Source organism: Tubulanus polymorphus, chromosome 7, assembly GCF_964204645.1.
Source record: "Tubulanus polymorphus chromosome 7, tnTubPoly1.2, whole genome shotgun sequence".
Classification (NCBI taxonomy): Eukaryota; Metazoa; Nemertea; class Palaeonemertea; order Tubulaniformes; family Tubulanidae; genus Tubulanus; species Tubulanus polymorphus.
In genome coordinates this window covers 2,693,757-2,713,157 of record NC_134031.1, presented here as the reverse complement: position 1 = coordinate 2,713,157, position 19,401 = coordinate 2,693,757, and the positions used below count along the sequence as shown (strand labels likewise).

General features: G+C 40.3%; 4 protein-coding genes across 7 annotated transcripts in view; 1 reads left to right on the top strand and 3 right to left on the bottom strand.

Moving 5' to 3' along the window:
* Positions 1-8,856, bottom strand: part of LOC141908210 (metabotropic glutamate receptor 2-like) — a 76,243-nt gene extending 67,387 nt beyond the window's left edge. The window contains exon 1 of the mRNA XM_074798128.1: positions 8,018-8,856. Within this exon, the coding sequence (XP_074654229.1) occupies positions 8,018-8,459 (442 nt within the window). The 5' untranslated portion in view covers positions 8,460-8,856. The remainder of the gene's footprint in view (positions 1-8,017) is intronic.
* Positions 8,857-10,345: 1,489 nt separating this feature from the next.
* LOC141908120 (prostaglandin G/H synthase 2-like) lies at positions 10,346-15,765 on the bottom strand. Of its 4 annotated transcripts, none has more exons than XM_074797974.1 (10): positions 15,711-15,765; positions 13,584-13,684; positions 13,370-13,486; positions 13,129-13,272; positions 12,868-13,011; positions 12,606-12,784; positions 11,975-12,308; positions 11,531-11,820; positions 11,201-11,345; positions 10,346-10,897 (listed from the first exon to the last, which is right to left on the bottom strand). In XM_074797974.1, exons 2-10 carry the CDS (start codon positions 13,663-13,665, stop codon positions 10,551-10,553), a joined length of 1,782 nt encoding a protein of 593 aa, XP_074654075.1. In that variant the 5' UTR covers positions 13,666-13,684; positions 15,711-15,765; the 3' UTR covers positions 10,346-10,550. The 4 variants fall into 4 exon arrangements, with proteins under 4 accessions (XP_074654075.1, XP_074654072.1, XP_074654071.1 ...); XM_074797971.1 differs by lacking the exon at positions 15,711-15,765 and adding an exon at positions 15,647-15,683; XM_074797970.1 differs by lacking the exon at positions 15,711-15,765 and adding an exon at positions 14,780-14,878.
* A 1,060-nt stretch (positions 15,766-16,825) lies between these two features.
* Positions 16,826-18,048, top strand: LOC141908468 (uncharacterized). Its single transcript, XM_074798530.1, has 3 exons — positions 16,826-16,933; positions 17,206-17,684; positions 17,898-18,048. The coding sequence occupies exons 1-3, from the start codon at positions 16,826-16,828 to the stop codon at positions 18,046-18,048; spliced, it is 738 nt and encodes a 245-aa protein (XP_074654631.1).
* Positions 18,049-18,183: 135 nt separating this feature from the next.
* LOC141908836 (ubiquitin-related modifier 1-like) lies at positions 18,184-19,377 on the bottom strand. The gene is made up of 5 exons (XM_074799059.1): positions 19,271-19,377; positions 19,109-19,179; positions 18,943-19,024; positions 18,680-18,728; positions 18,184-18,362 (listed from the first exon to the last, which is right to left on the bottom strand). The coding sequence occupies exons 1-5, from the start codon at positions 19,303-19,305 to the stop codon at positions 18,294-18,296; spliced, it is 306 nt and encodes a 101-aa protein (XP_074655160.1). The 5' UTR covers positions 19,306-19,377; the 3' UTR covers positions 18,184-18,293.
* Between the last annotated feature and the right edge of the window lie 24 nt (positions 19,378-19,401).

The following is a 19,401-nucleotide window of genomic DNA, read 5'->3' as shown; positions in this document are numbered from 1 at the left end:
TTCCCCCATGTCAAATGATCGTCTGGCGAGGCAAGCCGAGCCGCTTGAAGAAATGAATATAGCAGACACATAAAAACGCGATAAAAACACCATAAAATGTTGTCATTTGAATTTTGCTTTTATGTGGTTGTGATTCTCATGATCTTTTATCGTAACATAAATCCGCCATAAAAACGCTCGTATTTTTGTACATCGTTTAAACATAAAAACCATATATAGGTTTACAGTGATGCCCTTGTAACTTGTCTAGAAGGGAAAAAAGTCACACGATTCGTTTCTGGTGTCGATTGAAGTGAAGCTACTTTTATAGATGAAAAATTAGAGAGCAGGGCGTTAGATCTCTCGTACGCCAGCCAATCGGAGTGGCTGTTACATTTAGAACAAGCCGAGTACGTACTTCCTGCCCAAAATCGATACCTTAACGATTGTCACGCAGTCGCGTGCCTCTCGTCATGTGGACATGTTTTCAGTGAAACGTAAAAGTAGTCGCGCCGTCACTCTATAGAAGAGACTTAATTAGATTACGCCGAGTTAAAATGAAATCGGGGCGCAGATGAACGAACAGGATTCCGCGTGAAATAAAAATCCGTTCGAAAGTAGATTCTCGTGGGAGAGATGAGACATCGTGACATTGAGTCGATCGACCACGAGGATTTAGAAGAGCATAGTTGCCAGACGAAATTCTCCGGTTACACTAAATTATGACGTGTAAAGAATTGGATATACGAAACTTTTTCTATGGCCAGAACAATCTTGTTGACATTCTTTATTCTTTATTAGAGGAATCGAAGATACTGACAGGAAAAGGTCATCGTTACATTACTAAATTGTCTCGTTATCTTGTCCGTTCTTTCTCTTTCGATATTTTTGCCGCAAACAGGATATATTGTCAGCGTAACTGAAATATTCATCTTTTGGCGCATTTTCATCTTCGACGCGAATGTCACCGAATATTGTAGATTCCTTGCTCTGTGTGGAGTTATCAGTTTTTCAACCTACGATAAAATATCGCCATCGTCGTGTATGAGGAAAGTGACGATGTAGTCGTACAAGTTGTTGTTGGTGATAAATTATTACATGCAGATTCAGTAACGAGGAAACGTGCGGTCACGAATTCAGATTTCTATCTGATTTATGAAACGGTATGCACGTGTCACTGGCTGTGGCTGTGACTAGTTATTTCAAACCACGCCGTGAATGAACGAGATACCATAAAAACGGAATATAACTACTTTCTTGTCTCAAAATGGTGGATCATTAGGGGTATTTTTAAATATTTTTCTAGGAAGCAGCATCTGAGTTGAAATTGATGGTTTTCAGTATCAAACTATTGGTTTTGACTTTCTGATGAATGTATTTTTTTCTTGCTGCCAGACGAAAAAAAGACGCTCGGTTTTCTGTATTCTGATGGAACTTGGACAACATTACTATAGATGAATAACCAAATAGTTTATATATCGAAAATGGATTTAATGTCCCGAGACGTTCTTCAGCGTCCGCTTTCAAATCAAATAGAATCAAGTTTTCTGTTCGGTGGAAATGGAAAGTTTATTCAAGTCGCGTTTGTTAGAATATTTGTATTTTTCCTCACATGTTTGTCATAGCTTTGATTATAATTTAATCAACAGCATCAAAGTGATGCTTTGATCTGCAGGCCTGCGTCATGATGACACAAAATACGAATTCCTTCATAGAAGGCTATCTAAGCATGCGAAAATCATGTATCTATTGGTTGTTTTGCTTTATCTTGCTTTCACGTCTAGACCAGGACTAAACCTTTAGGATTCCTCGCGACGGGACCACAGCCTCGAAGTGTTGCCCACACACTGTAAGCAACGAGCAGGACTCGAACCTGCTTTCACTACAGTACCGATAGACTCTCACTACAGTACCGACAGACAGACACACCTTATATCCCACTGGCCTACAGAGGCCGCATTATGTTCAACGTTTAAATGAAGTGAAAAAATCATCGAGAGACTTTCGCCGTATCGAATCATCTCAATCTCCAAAACACTCCAGACACACGATGTCTTTGATCACTATATTTCTGGTGGAAGCCTTTCGATAACTGTTCATATCAACATGTATCCATTACGTTTCGCAAAATTGGGAGAGATGTCTCCGGATTGTCGGATTGTGTTGTTTTTAAAACCGGGTCTTCGTATAATGGATTTCCGACTTTTTGCGCTATAAAGTCTAACCGGTGAGGCTATCATACGTTAATTCTGTATCTTGATTGGAAACGAATAGGCCTGTATTGTTTCATCGTATGGCAGATGTCACACGAAATGGCCGCAGTAGGTCCCTAGCCAGATAATGAGGTAACGGTATACACCGGATGGAAATTTGATCCCGTTGAAAACTGTCCAGGAACGTCTTTATGTGAACGCACAGATACGCATCCTACTTCGGCAATTGTGTTTTCGCGTGGACGAATACCACGATTTTCAGCCTAATGAACTGACGATTGATATAAGACGCGGTATATCTGCATCTTTCATAAATCCGATCAAGTCTTCTATGATGTGTAGCCCAAGGTCGCTAAAATGAAGCGCTGCTTTATTTAGCTCCCAAGGTCGATGATGCTAATTTCAGACAAAATACGTGTACTAGTGAATTTGCTCGCAATGTGAGCCGGGGGGTTGAATTTAGATTGACGTGGTAAACAGCCGGCCTATGTCTCCCTACCGTAAGCCGCCAGTTGCCGCCATTCACCGATAAAATCGGTTGCGTCGGTAGGTGTCGCAGGTCGTCATAAGCCAGTGACGTGGTTAAAAGTCTTCGCTGTCTTCTTTCCATCGCTTCTTTAACGATATATCGGTACCTACTACGGACGCAATGAAATGACTGGTGGTTTGATAACATTTTGTCCCGAGGCGCCACCACAGCGAGCAAAACTGCACCGTCGATAAACTGATTGTAGGCATGTATGAAATAGATTTACCGAAAATGCCAGATTTTCTCTTGAATCACGAACCGTCGCTTCAATTGAGTTACTAAATACTAATCGAATTATTCTCGCTACGTTTACTATAACCTAATGATATTGCCTGTTTCTCGACCATCGCGCGAAAACTTTCATTCATTTTTTTTTTTCGTCAAAAAATGTTGCAAAACGCCTTTTACAAATTTCGATCCGGAAAGGACGCGTCGACGTATAACTGCGTGCATCATTACATTACACGTATTTCATCTTGTGATATTCGATTATTTTAAAATTCACCAGTACCAGGTGCGTTCGACAGCATCGCAAATAATCTAAACTCTGGCGATTTTTTTTTTTTGTTCTTCTGATAATAACTGCTTAATGTGGTGAATAGAATACGCTCTGACGAAAACTAACATTATAGAAACCGAACGTAACTTTCTTTCGTGGGCGATTTCCTTACAAGTAGATATTCATCTTTATGAATAACAGATAAAAACAAACTTCGTTCGTTTCATGTTCGCTTTTCTCTTTGAAATTAACGAACAGTTCCCTCCCTCGGGAAGACTCGTTGGCGAGTTGGCGAAATCTTTTCAATGAGCACATAACAACGCTGATATTCTATTTAAAGTAGGGTATTTTGATAAGATAGGAAATATTGTAGAACCGATGTGAAAATATCATTTGTGGCCGCTTCTAGCTGCAGCCGTGGTCGACCACTGTGACTACATTTTAATCGGTGTGAAACGTTATACATCAAAAGCAAACAGAAATTAGAATCTAGAATTCACGCGCGAAACTTTAAAAGGTTTTTAGATCATTTTTACAAACAGTTCGCCATTTCCACCTTTCAGAAAAGGTGGCCCTTCGGGCAGTGACGCCTTCGAATAGAAAACCAATTTCCTTTCGTTTCGATCGCTGTGTGTGTGTGTGTCGAAACGGAATCACGTCCCACTGCGTAATACTGGACGTCAAGTGCGAGCAGTTTTAATTGAAGTAAAAAGTCACAGAATTGAGGCAGGCCGACATGGCGCATGCGAAATAAACACGTTGTGACGTTCATACGCAGTTTATTGATCTGTCGTCGAATATATGTATATATGAATTCAACAGAGCGTGTAAACAACCTACTGCATTTTACGAGCATGATAATTATCTCCCTTTACAGCAGATTCGTAGAATAATGACGACTTCAGGCGACGTTCCTCGTATGATCAGCTGCGTCACATTTTTGTTTTCATTCTTGACTCGCTAGCTACCTTCTAGGGCTGTGTTTTCAAAGCGGTCTTATTTGCCTATCGCTGTCGTCACCACTGATATTTTCATGCGAATATACGACAGCTGCGCTGAGGTCTAGAACTGTTTCATTTTTGGTCAATTAGAATATTAATTTCTGCTACGAGAACAAGGCATTACTTTTCTAGAATTACGCACTGGAATTTGTTAGGGTTGGAACGACTTAAGAATGGAGAGTTACTCATTGGTTTTCAACCCCTCGCATAAGATGTACTTGTTCGTTACGTCGTAGACTTAAACAATGTTTCTCGAAACTACACGCCGGAAAAATGGCTTTCAACGTCGAATCGAGCACTCAGAGCAGCAACTTCGAGTTGATAAAGAACTAATTACAACATTACACCGTCAATAAGCCAATAGTGGTTTAGCGTCAGGAATGTTGAAAGCCATTATTAAAGTATCATTTGCCGCTTGCGTCAAGTGCCTTGAAGTGAAGTAGTTGCACAACAACACGGGGCATAAATCAATCACTTTTCACAAAGAATCAAACAGAATGTTTCATTAGCGTGAACGCGCTGGCCGAGAGAGGTTTCAGTTAAAGGTTTCTTTTTTTAACGGGCAATGCGAGAAAAGAAAGGCATCAGAGGAAAATATCAAACGGCGTCAAAATAAAGAAGGTCGGTGCCTTAACGGAGCTTTATCAACACGCAACAAGCAAAGCGTAGTTCACTGGCCTTTACTGAGTAAGAAATACTCCAAAGCAAATGGTATGATCTATTAAGTGGTCAAAAAGATTAACCAATATAACTGTACAATAAATCTGTTTTTGAAATGGCTCAAAGAATGGAGTCGATACGTCAGACTATCTCTTCTTCTTACTGTGGGTTTTATCAACTGAGATTAACCTAATATTCAAAAGATGGCGTATAATCAGAGATGAGATTCGGGATCCTTTTCGGGATCTTCTAAAACCAGGGATACATGAAATGTAAACGATGTGCATCTATAGCCCTCGATTTCTGAGTAGTCGTCCTGGAATGTTGTGTATACCCAAAGTTACCTGTTTTGTGCTAAATTTTGCGCAATAGATTTAACCTCTTGCTGCTGCTGCCGCTTTTATATAAACATGATTTAATAATTCCAATGGCTGCGGCAAAATAACAAAACCCTCAGTTAAAAATGCCCGCAGCTGAGCAAATACGTAGAGATAACTACAATGGGAAGGTTTTTATTTACAGACAGCTGCGCGTCATTGAAAAATTTATAGAGTCGTCCGGTTTTCATGGAAATTTTTCCCTTCAAATGAACGAATCACGACGAAGTTATGCTTGAATACTTCACAGTCGTATTTCAGTCGTAAAACAATTTGATCACGGGCTCCATTAGAGACGAAAGACGTAGAACGAAAGTCTCATATCGTATGACCACGTTGTACAAGAAAAACATAGGACATAAGTTATTTTGCAGTCTCTCCCGACACCAGCCGTAGGCTTAGTGCCCTTCTAACCTTTCAACTCCCAGTACTGTACGTCTGAGCGCGCAATCCAATTTTCTATACCGTTCACGATGGAAATAATATCAAATTCACTTATCTTTATTCATAATACAATTTTATTAGATTTCCGTGAATTTCAATAAGAATGACTTTTGAGTGTTCCCTGAATGCGTTACAAGCCGGGATTGCTTTTTAATTAGTAACGTCGCAATATTTGACTGCATTTAGATTGGTCGGAATTTCATCCCGGAGATTCGAACTGTCATCCGCTGCGATTGAAAAGGAGACATTCGTCGAAATATTGAAACTAACAAGATTGTAATTAACTTTGATTTCAACACGGTCAGGATTATTAAAAGCTCGCCTTGCTATTGTGTTATGAATTAGTATTCGAAGATTGTCTTGTTGATTAAAAGTCACCTCACCCAGGGCCCAATTCCAGAAAGAAGTTAAACCCACATTTCTGGTTTAATTGCTATATATGTTGCTTCATGAGGCCAAGTTTTCCAACTAAAGCGTCTTAAACATTTTTCTTGAACTTGATCCTGAGCATTTTAGAAAATCAATAAAAAGTATTCCTATTTGAAAGGCGGAAATGGAAATGGCGATGAATATGAATGAAAGATGATTTTTTTTTGTTGTTTTATGGCGACGTATTCGAAATCATAAATCTTGTTCTCTATCAGGAAAAACTAATATTTGTGCACATCGCGAACTGAAACGATATGCATATAATATACGTCTGTCGGAAATTAATGTTGTTTTTTGTCGCGGACGATTTATCATCGTGGTACATTGAACCGAATTCGACCCTAGCGTTCGAAGCGGTTCTTGTACGTTAGACGCGGACAATGGAAGTTCGATAGACGGCGAGGTAAGCTGACCGAAGAGCGGTTAATGTTCCGTGAAAACGGTCGGTCAATAGGGATAAATTGATACTCGGTCAGAGGATGTTACCGGCGGTACGGCATCACGCTATCTTCTCTTTATCCGGACTGCGCGTATTTATAAGTGACAAATTAGTACTTAACGATATAAAACAATTAATTTATCATAAGTAAAGACGAGAAATCCGTCCTAAATGCGCGGGTTTTATTCGGACCGTTAAACCTACCACGGCTTCACGTAGGCGATGTGTGATTTTGTCCTCTCTGCTTGAAAAGGTGAAAGATGAGATATTGAGAATCTCTTGAAATTATCGTAAATCAAATATAACAGATAACCCCCTCCCTCGGACTGTTTCAGATTAATGGCTGGATCGGAATTAAAGCTAAATACACGAATGCAAACCATAAATCTTGAATACGTACGTACAGTGAAAATTAGTTTTTCCAATCTATTTAACCCCAAAGTCAACAACTATGAAACGAAGTCTGCCCTCGCTTCTAATGAGCTAATCGCAGAGAAACCGTGCAGGGAGGCTGTCAAGAATCGAGTACGTAATACCTGTCTAAATCTGGATCATTTATACACAAAATGCGAATAGAACAGTCGTGTGTGATCGCCCGACATGAAGTTCAAAGTCAACTTTTCTATCGACGCGATTCTGTGGATAATGTCTCTGCTAATAATGATAGCGCCGTTATTTATCGATATTTTATGTCCTAAAACTAATATTTACAATCTCGTATAGAGGCGTCGGTGGAAAACTGTGACGACGAGACGCGCGAGGACGAATGTATTAATGATTCTGAAAATCCCCTGCCGGCTACAAACTGTTCAAATTGATAAGACGAGAACTGCGCGGCTTATTTCAATGGCAGACGATCCATAACGATTCTCTCAATCTACAGCTGATTTAAATTATTACGATATTATACCGCCGAATAATTCGCGAGTTTAATTGGATTTTTAATGGTTTCAATAATTTTCGACTCGAGGCGATTTTAATTTCATCGAATCCCAGACGACAGAACGCCGTCGGGCCCTTCATCTACACCGCAGAAATCGCTCATCTCCAGTCGCGTTATGTATTTGTTTATACATCTATAAAGCTAATTAGAATACTTAAGAATTATATCAGCCGTAGGACACTTTCTCCATTAATAAATGAAAAATGAATAAACAATTCGAAGCGCCCCATTGGAGAATATGTTCGATCGTGTTATCAAATGATATATTGCGAGGGGGATCTATAGTCTTATGATATCTACTTGTTGAACAAAATATAACTCTTTTTGGGGAACCTGAGGAATATACCATATCGAAATTCCCAGAAGAGAAAGGTTTCGTGTATTCGGGAAATATCGTCGTATGAATTCTTAATCGACCCAATACGTCATCGAGGTGCGAATAGAAACGTCGAACTGATGCTGGCTGGAAACGAAAAAAAATAATCAGAGAAAAGTATCTCTTACCTCTAATGAAGTCGACGGATTGTTCTAAGCCATATGTGTCGCGATCACAATCATCTTTGATATGGGCTCCCAGTTTTATACCGGGTAAAAATCCGGGAATGCTGTTAACGTAATCAATCGTGTACAGCATCATTTCTAAAGCTTGTAAACCGCCTTGAGCCATGATCGGGCCGCAGATCAGTTTCGGGCTTCGCTCGTGGACCATCATCAGTCCGCCGAGTATGACGTCACCTTCGAGCCGGGTGACTAGAGACCGGTCGGGCCAGGTGATATTCTCGCCGGACTTTACTTGGTAAGTGAGGACCTCCTTTTCGACGGAGAATCCCACCGTGGTGTCGTTTTTCGCCGGTACCGCGGTTTGTAAGACGGCTTCGTCGCCGATTATACCCGTTAGAACTTGAGTTATAATATAAACAAACACGGCGAGAAGTTTGTACGCCATTTCAAGACGTTTATCCGAGTACGCGGGATGTTTATATATCACCCTCGTTTAATGCGCCATCGTGCCTCACTGTTTCACCATCCGCTTAATAATCTGTTTATCTGTATCAAGAATTATTGTAGCGATTTTTTTAGTTTTGCCAGAATGGAATTCCTTCGCAATTCGTATTGGCATGTTTGTTCGGTTGAATCGTATAATAGTTCTTATTCAATTTCCCGATAGTCAACCGAATCCCGTTGTTGTAATAGATCGATTTCAACAACGATCACTGTATGCAATTTCTGAAACTCTGACTGATTAAAAAATCTTGTTGCGAAATAGTTTTCTCCGCTATCTACCGTGTAATAGCGCCCGGTGCCGCTTTATAATCTCGCGATCCGCGTAGAGCTTCGCTTCTGCAGCGATGTGACGCAGCGCCAACGAAAAAACGGTCGTAAATTTTCGCAGGCGATGATAACGTTACGTGGTGTACAATACGAAAACCGAAGAAGTTTCGTACTTTTCTGTAATCATTAATAAAAGCCTCTCTTCAACGCTTGAATAACATTTAACACCTACAACCGGAATCTCCTGAAACCAGAGCGAAACCGACAACTAGAATTTATCTTCGACGAAAGATTTCGCCGTTCGATGTACTCGACTCGACACGAATTTCCATATTTTCAATCTTGAAAAAACGCCATATTCGTGAGAAAAGTTTTAACACAAAATCCCATTCTTTTGCGCAACTTTCGCCGAACATTTCACACGCGATTAACCAATACACAGATATAGCGAGTCCCGGGAACGAGAGCGCGAACGAAATATTTTCGCTTTAAAATCCACCCCGAGAAAACATATGTTTTATCTCGTGGTTTCCAGTGGAGAAGAGTGCGCAGTGTTAAAGATATTTCAATCGTTTTTTTGTCCTGAGAAAAAATATGCGCGAAGGTTCGTTTGTTTACCTTACCGTGACGGTTTGACCATCTTTCGACCACACTCTACTTTTCCGATAGGTTAACACGACACTAAACAACGTCATTTTTTCCACTATTTTTTATCTTTGCTGCGTAGGTTTTTCTTCACCTCGACTCGGTGAGCCGCTAATCAATAAGAAGTTGTCACTAGTCGTTTTTAACACCGGATTTGGCCGGAATTTTTTTCTAGCGATTCTGAAACTGCTGGCATCCCCGGAGCGGTAGTACTACTGACAGACTGACGTTCACCAGTAAATCGAATGATTATTTCTTTTGTATTTTGCGACGCTAGCGCCCCGTTGTGGAGAATCATCGCATTACGTTACCTTCCGTTTTATTATAGAAACATAAAAAGTAATACGTTATTCATTCACTATGTATTCAGTTAATCTAAAATATGGACACATTCTTGTATTCCCTTTTCTAAAAGATTTACAAGTCCCGTTTAATGGACAAAACTAAAGTCCGGAAGCCAAGATCCACGTATCCTATCACTAATACACTGCGCAAAAAAAAAACATTACGAAGAGGACGGCTAGGCCATTGTGGATGCAAGGAGAGTCCGCGTTTTAGCATTTTCGCTTTGAAGACAATCAGCGGAAACCCGCTCGTCAAATGGTATAATAAATTACCGGAGCTCATCTACACAGTTTCATTCGTGGCGGTAACTTTATGCATACTAAACAGCTATCCGTCTTACTGTGGTCAGAATAGGCAACCATCGCTCAACGGTCAAGGTATAGATTTATCACGTTTTTTTTAAATCTTTTCTATTCCTCGCTAGAGGTTTCAAATTATTCGGATATTTGCAACATGTTGTACGGAACGAGACTTATATCGAGTTTCCTATTTTTGAAAGAACCGCTATCAAGATAAAGAAATAAGCAATCCAAATGTTAATGACTATATTTCTATTGACGGAATGAATTTTATTTCAAAAGTATAAAAAATACAAAAATATAAAATGTGCGTCGTATTAAGTTTTTGTCATTCGGATTATTAATGCGAATAGCATTGATTGGTTAGAAGCCTATTTAGAAGGTTAGAAGAACTATTATTGCTAAAGATCTAAAGATTTTCGAAAGAAAATTAACGAACATTGGACACAGAAAGAGATAATGTGCTTTAACTTCAATCATAGTTCTTCTTTCACGGAACTAGCTGCATCGTCTTTCTGCACGGCGAAAGACATTTTCGGACAGTCGCCTTTCTTTATATTCGCACAGAATAGTTTTTCCAACGACGCAGTTTTCACTATATCGAATCCTACGTCACCTCCGAAAGTAGACGGGCGCCAGTATTTCGGCGAGCCTATCGGATTCGCGTACAGTCCCTGTAGCGAGTAAGGGCCGCCCATTTCAACGGCCGTGCCGCCGAACAGGGCTGACGGTCGCTGTTTTTCTAGCATGATACCGGTGAAGTATTCCACGGCGTCTATGTCTCCGTACATCCGCTCTAGTTTAGCGGCAAGTTCACTATCACCTACAAAACATACCATAAATCACATGTACAAATGTGCAACTATACACGCACTACTGGTCCACACTTAAGGTTGGCTGCCCATAGGTATTTGATCAAAAGCTAGTTATACAGTTTGAATTTCTTAGAACGACGTAAGGCAACTGGAAATGAATTGATTATGCTTATTAAGTTTTTTTTAAAAAAAAGAGTTTATACTGTAACCATAGGGTCGAGATAAGTAGGCTATGACATACACGTTTCGCCATAGTTACTCACTCAATATCCTACGTTGATGGTTTCGCTAATTTCTCGAAATTCCCTCACCTGTTAATTCCTGGAATGATTCATACGGTTTCAATAGATATTTCTTCCTGTATTCATTGAACGATTGCAGACGAAGTTCCCTGCCTTCGTGTAGTACTGACTTCACCACACCCAGAGTATACACGCCGTGGTTCCTTGGACCGATCTAAAATATCATTCAATCATGGTGTGAAAATTTCCAAATTTCCCAATAAACTCGTAATATTAATTATTTTACAGAACATGGTTTTGCTTTGAGAACAAAAGCGTAGTTTATGTGGACAGTACCTATATACAACCGACGTAAATACGCTTTGAAGAAATAGCAAAGCTACGATGAAATATTCTTACCTGGCCAGCAGGTTGGGCAATCAACGATTTCAGGAAAGATGCCAGACCGTATTTCAGCAGTAACTCGGTACCATCACTGATAAGTTCTTGAATCGTGTATTCGGTATTGGTAATTTTGAAGGTGTCAGGAGTAAGCGGATGCCAGCGGTATAAATGGTTGAACTCGACGAATATTCTATTCTGATATTGGAGCGGTTCTCCGTGTAACAGCGCAGGGTCGTAGGTCAGTTTGAACTTGTAAGAGCTCAGGTGCTGTACGTAATCTTCGATGACGATTTTGATGGTCTCGCCTAGGGTGAAAGAGTATGCAAGATCATTATGTCGAAGGAGGATACGACGAATGTGAAATAAAAAGGCAGTTGCAACTGCAGGCTATGTATATGTTTTTATGCCTAATTACCAATTTGTATAGCCAGGTTGGTTCAACATTTTTCGCTGTCTTACCTAATATGATAAGTTTAGCAGTTTGGAAGATTTGCTCGTCGTCCCATTCTGGATGTTCTTGTTCTAGAATACCGGCAACTCGATTATGCTCTCGCATCCAGATCGTGCTGATCAGCGTCATTCCCGGTAATATCGAGAAGAAACTGTGTCCCAACGCGAAGTCCAACTTCGACTCGAGACCCGGCCATTTGGTCATTTTGATACCGGGTATATCCTTGGTAAACATAGGCCACATTTCACCTTTGATTTCTTGCATCTTTAACTTGCCACCTACCGACGATCGCAGTAACTTCTCCGTCTCCAGATTCGGTCCGTAAATGTTCGATACATCCACCTAAAAGAAATAGAATTTTATACAAGTGCATATGATACTAAAGATATCTTGGTAAAATCGAAAAAAAAAACGTTCACCCTTAACGTCGTGTAAGCTTTTGAAAGCAAGGATTCATTTCTAAATGTTCCATCTGTTATTTAACGTTGACAAATGAGTTCAAAAATGTTAATTCTCAATAATCTCAACTACAGGTACTTAATTCGGAATATGATAACTATAGGATGAAACGTAAATAAGAACGACGAGACGACTGTATAACAAACGCCAGGCGACGGAACATTTTGATACATCACTTACCCCGTGACGACCCCAGGTATAGGCCGGTCCTTTACTCGCGTCCGTCTTAAAGAACATGTGCGTGAAATGTTGAGCGAAGAATCCGAAAAATACGTTCGTATTGATCGAATCGGGAATGAATTTCTTCCTGGTGAATAACTCTCGGGCAATTTCATCAGGATCGGGCAGAACAGCTTTACCTGGATTCATGAGAAAGGTGAAGATTCTCATCTCAGTCGATACGATACTCAAATATCATCAATCAAAGTATTCCGATACATACCTTTTGTGCCCATAGGAGTCGGGCAGTTTACGGGCACGGGCGGCAATGCCCTGGTGAATGTAGATTGGTTGAAATAAGTGTCGACGGTTGTATAGGCCTTGTCGGCAGAAAACGGAGCTGGTAAATCTACTTTGCCGAATCGATCTAAAATTATGGACAGAATTAAGAATTAACATGAATTAAGAAAGGTTGCATCGATAGTCAAATTTCGATTATTTTCATTTCCAGCTAGTTCCCCGCGACTATCAAAACAGCACCTACCGATTAGGACGAATCGCATGAAACCATCGTGCAACCAGGTCCAACCGTTTACTAATCTCCACAGCGGCTCATAACTCGTAGTGATGCGATGCATCACATCAGGCGAAGGTCGGATCTTAGAAGCTAACCATCGAGCCCAAGTGGCTAAAATGAAAAGGTTCATTCGCATCATAGCGACCAATATCTAAAACCTCTCAATTCCGATGTGAGGACAGTTCGCAAAAACCGAATTTACACTTACGAGTTTCGCAATGTTTTCCGTAGTATGGCAAAGCGCCACAGTCACAGGTATAATCCGCGAACCCTTTCGTCATGCAGATTCCACCATTCTGACACGGATTCGAACAACAAGGATTTACTAGAAATTACATCAAAATCGAAATTCATAGCTTTTTCTAATTCTACGAAAGTTCTAAAAACTTGTACTTTCAGTCAGCTAGGTGCGGTTTACTTACTTTGTTGTTTGACATTTTTCTCGCTATTAGATGCTTCGATTAACACGAGCGAAACCAATATCAAACCAATGCGGACCAACATAGTTGTTTTCTACTCTTTTCTGAAAAGTTTTAAAGACCAATGTTGACTTAGATCTTCAGTAAACTTTGCCTACCACGGACAAACTGGGATCGGCAGAATGATTTAGTTTTTTGTCCGAGTTTGTCAAAAATCCCGAGGTGGACACGTCCGAGTCAGGCAGCGAGTAAAGTTTACATATTTCGCAGGTAGCCATGATCCACGTCCATCGTCGGTTCTAGAACCCCTGGCTGCTCCCACATCAAACGGCAGGCCTTGTCTGGGTTAGACTTTGAACACAAGGCGTGGTGCTCGGGGGCGTTCCTTTCGACATAGTTTCCGAGTACATCAAAAACCGCACGACTTCCGCGGAACGCCCGGGTAACCACAGTCGTCTCTTGCAGTAACCTATCAAACCGACCCAAACTAAACCGTGGCGGCGATAATGACGCTATAAACGTGGGGTGGTCACAGCGCGTCATATTGACCGTCCAGTGCAAGTGGTTTACAGTAGTTCAAAAATCCAATTGACGGCCAATATGACAAATCAGCGAACAATACATATGTGACGGCCAGAACTCTCGTAGAGAAATCATGCGCGACTTAGTTATTCATGATCTAGACCAGTTTCAAAAATTCTCGTCTCGTTGTTCGTTTTTTTTGTTTAGACGAGACACTTTTGATAAATGTTTCATTGAGTAAAAAAAAGGTAGCGTCACAGCAGAGCTTTATATATATGTGCATATAGAGATAAAGGCTAAGGCAAATTATATAGCGTGGCTTGTTTTCTGTTTATCCAAATTACGGCCAATTTCATACAGCAATTTTCGCTCGTAAATAACAAATTTCGGTAATACGATTAAGAGAATGTGTCGAAATATCGGCTATGACGAGAGAAATGCTACGAGGCGTATGAGATTTCATCGCTGTAGAATTCGCACGGGCACTTGTAACAACAATGTTCCATGATATTTCAATACCCCCGGTAATCATTAGATAAAATTTATTTTAGCCTGCACTACCGGTGAAATCACCATTATTAGAAAAAAGCAATTATATCTGTAGTCGATACTATATAGGTAAAAGATTCGACCTAGTTTTGAAATGTATACTTCCTTCTCCAAGCAAAGAAACTTACCCGCACCTGCAATCTGAGACGGAACTATGACTTTTGAAATTCCCGAACTACCGAGGCGGGTAGATAAATACCATATAACACTGTGTGTAGACCTGTAAACTGTATAGATACTTATATACAGAGCTGTTATTCAACATTAGCTTTTATTTGAAAGTCATTCTTCCATGAAACTTTGTTCTTACATGAAAAGTCGTAAAAATTCATTGCCAAATACGTTAACTTAAAAAACTACCTCGTTGTATATATAAACCCCGGTCGAGTCGATCGCGCCCACACTTGCTCGCGTGAAAACAAACTTTATTTATGAAGCGGGAAGCTCGATATATTATTGCATAGGATATATTTGGCCATGTGAATACAATTATCATCACAGGGAGGAGAGGCAAAAATGAGCGCGTGTGATTCATCACAGAGAACATGGCCTACTTGAAACACTGACAAAAGATACAAGATATGCGGCCACGAAGTCATCCTTTATGTGTAAATACAATCAAAATACGACGGAACACCGCAATTAAACCGACGAAATATCGCTTCCTTGAAATTTTCCAAGACATCGAAGCGTTGTTATGAATGTACTTCTTTTGGAAGAATGGAATAATGTAAAACCGCAATGTGTTTTTAAAGAAGCCGCGAGCGATTATAAAATAGCCGGACTTTTCTTCTATTGAGCAATCTTTGAATGTTCTGATGAAACTGGGAGTTCAATCAAAGTGCACTCGGAGAACCATCTCATTGGTTACCGAATCATCTTACATTGGCTTTAACTAGCGATGTGAACGATGCTGTGGATCGTCCAGTTGAAATAGTAAAAATATTCATCCACTGGAAAATATTTTGCCCTGGATGTTAAAAATGTTCGATTACCTTTCATTTGCCAGGTCTATATACTATTGAACTATACTCCAAGCATTTGATGCCCTTCACTCACCTTGATCTAAAAACGTCCTATTCCTAGGCCGGGTGAACTTGTTACGAGACACGCACACACACGACAGACGGCGGAAGTGAATCGTCTGCGATATGTATAGCTTTTCGGTCTATTTCTGTGAGAGGAAATGAGATATTTTTTACTCGATCAATTGTTCCACACTTGATAAACCCATTGGCATCTATTGTAGGTGTCCATGGCGTGATAGCAAGCTTTGATTCATTGTGATATACATGTAGAACGCCATTCTGGCGCCTGTAAGGAATGCGGAAGTCGTACAGTCGTTTCTATATCATCATCACCGCGGCTGCTACTTGGCATCTGAAACGTTGTGGTGTCCAAAAATAACTCTTGCTACATGTAAATCGAATGACAATTTAACAAGTTTCTCCGTTTGATCAATTCATGTAAATTGCATGTATAATGTAGACATAATGTAGACAAGTTGAAACATTGAACACCTGCAGAAATTAAAAATGTACAATTCTGTTCACTATGGATACAATACATCATGTTTTTGCACGGCGAAAGACATTTTCGGGCAGTCGGCGACGAGCCCCAAAATATCAGCGAGCCTATTAGATTCGCGAACAGTGCCCTATAAGGATTTTTTTCAATAAATTCTACTCCTTAATTATAAGGATAAGTCGTCAGTGTCTGTCTCTCATCTCTTTAATGTCATTTGTGGAGACAACCCTTATTGGCCTACGCCGAGACGTTGCATTGGAAATGTGAAAATTGCTCAACTTGTTTGTTTATCTATTACGCTCTCGGTACAGTCTGTTCTAATGCCTTTAAAGGCTGTACCCGTTTTATCTTATGTAAATTGACCAAGAAAATATGGCGTTATTCATCCAAATGGCGATATTACGGCGTAAAAACCAATGCAGATAGCATTGACCACTACTCAAACATACTCCAAAATAAAAAGTAGCCTTTGTGCCTTTAATGATTGCTTTATTCGATAAACAAATATGTAGATTAGATACGGGGATGGATAAGGAAAGACTGTGCAAGCGCCAACCATTGACCATAGATCTGTGTCCGATATGAGATCGAATGGTATTAGAGACTTTTTATATATACAGCGATAGATGTTTCTTGTATTTCGCAAAATGCTGAATTTCTCTTCTATATTAGTTATCATTACGCTATGGATTATTCCTAATTACGCGTCGTTGCTGACCATCACCGGGACGTTATTTTCAAATTCAAATTCAACGGTAAGTGTTAGAGGTGACAACATCGAGGGAAAGTATAGGATAAAGTATGCCACCGCAAGAAGTTCCACCATAAAAATGCTGCACGTGAAATTTATTGAGGGAAAATATGCCATCACATTGAGATTTATGATACGCAGAGAAATTCCGAAGATCCGGTGACACGCATTATCCAAACATGTCTACGTTAGGAGTTTTACGGGAACCCGCACATTATTTTGCTGCTGTGTATAAACAAAATAGCCAAAATAACGAACAATATTTTGAATTTGTAGATTTCACGTCGGAGTAGACATCACGCCCCGTGCCAACATGAACCGATATTACCAAACAGATTCAAGACCAACTGGACTATCTATTATTACCCGATGGAGGATCCATGGCCTCCGTACCAGACTGCTCCGCCTGCGCCGCATTCGATGGGTCGGGGATATTCGGTGTACGATAACTTTCTACCGGCGATGGCCGAAGTATTTTTCGACGAATGTCTGCCCATCTTCCCCGTTCGTAATCACTGGCCTTGCACGTTCCTGAATCGCGGCACGACGGCTTACCTGATCTCGCCGGACTGGGCTCCTCTAGGGCCGTGTTGTATTTTCGGCAACCCGTGGCATACGCCGCGACCGAATTTCATTCACGTCGTGCCCTTCAACAGAACGGAGGTATTCCACGAGAAGATAGTCGACTGGTTCGTGCTCGGTGGTAGATACCCGGCCCCGTTTGGGTACGGTTTCTATCGGCAAAAACTATCACAGTAAGCTCCGTCGAATTTACGTAAATACAGCAAACCTGCGTCCAACTCAGACAAACTGGGGCCGGCTAAATCAGTCAGAGGTTTAAGCGAATTCCGATTTCATCTTTGCTTTCATTTTTGTCCGAATTACTCACAGATACGAGTTGGGCCAGTCCGAGCAACGTGAGAGGTTTACTGTATCACTTTTATCGGGTCTGATTTTCTATTTTCCAGGGGCGAGTCGATACCGGCTGCGTTCTGGTTCCGAGGAAACGAAGGCTGGGGACACCAAGATTTCAATTCGTTCGATTATATGAAAGCCGACGAATACGACTTCAGTTTGCCGGCGCAGTGTGAAAACGCAGCCGGATGCATTTTCCGATGAAGATCGACAGACGACTTGTTAGTGGTCAACTGTGGGCGCTTAGCACTAAGCTACAGTTCACCTCAAACTTCAACTACAATATGCCCCAGTGTGACAGACAAAGAAATTTTAATTTTTGTAGAAAATTGCATTTAAATTTATTTATCACGATAATAGTGTACAAATGCATAAAATAAAAGGATTTACATAAACATCATATTGATATTTAGACAATGATTTTTCTTAGGATTTCCCGGGTGTCCAGCTCATCCCCCGTGTAGGGTCGAAATGAAAATGATTTTATCCTTGTTTTCGATTTCGTATTCCAGTTCACCCTGTCAGAGAAAATTGGAAAGGAATTAGTCAAAGCGTCACAATCTATATATTGCATGTTTTGAAAATCCAAGACGTATTTAAAACATACAAGTGCATAGATAGATCTACAGGCCTTGTATAATTACCACACTCAAACATGGAGAGCGGACAATAGAATAAAAACCCATTCTACATAAATTTAAGAGTTTGGAATCGAAATTTGTTCATCATCGCGATTACATAAGAAACGATGTTTCAGATATCAACAGGAGTTGATTTTTACTATAATTTAATACTTCGAATTAGTTGGATTTCAATTAGTAATGGAAGCACGTACCACTAATTCCCAGTCAGCGTCGTTCACTAACACTAGAATACCAGGTCTCCTGAAAAATAGAAAATTATTCACGAAATTAGCAAATTCTAAATCCGAGACAATTCTAACCTCGATTAGCGCATAGAACTATAAGCGAACGTGCTATGATTAGCGCGAGCCTTTTAAATATGCCACTACCAACGGATAGACGGCGTCTGTGTGCATGAAGTCAATGAAGAGACGACTGTATGACACTGACTATTAGAATTGGTTGGTCAACTTACACAGTTTCTCCTTGCATAAACAACTCTGGTCGTTCAGTTAACATGTTATCTCTCATCCACACGAGCAAGGATTTAATTGTCCCTGTAAATCAAAACATTCGTCAGTAGAAAAATAGGTTTATTCCACTTCAGGTCTAATTTGTCAAATTCTCATGTTGAGACCTACATTTTTCTAGCGACGAAGGAAGTGTAACGTCGTGCTTTTTGATTTTATTAAATAATAGTTCAGCTCCACCGCTGTAAAAGAGCATATATAAATTCATGAAAGACTCTATTCGGTTTTCAGCGTCGATAATAAACGAGGAAAAACAAATAAAAAGGAGCAAACCTGAATTCAAGTGTGATATCCATGGGCGCAGACATGTTGAAGTAACGCACCTACGAATCATCTGTCACACTTGAAATCAAACTTTAGCGGAGAAAATCATCAAATCTCTACAAAAAAATACATAAAGCTTT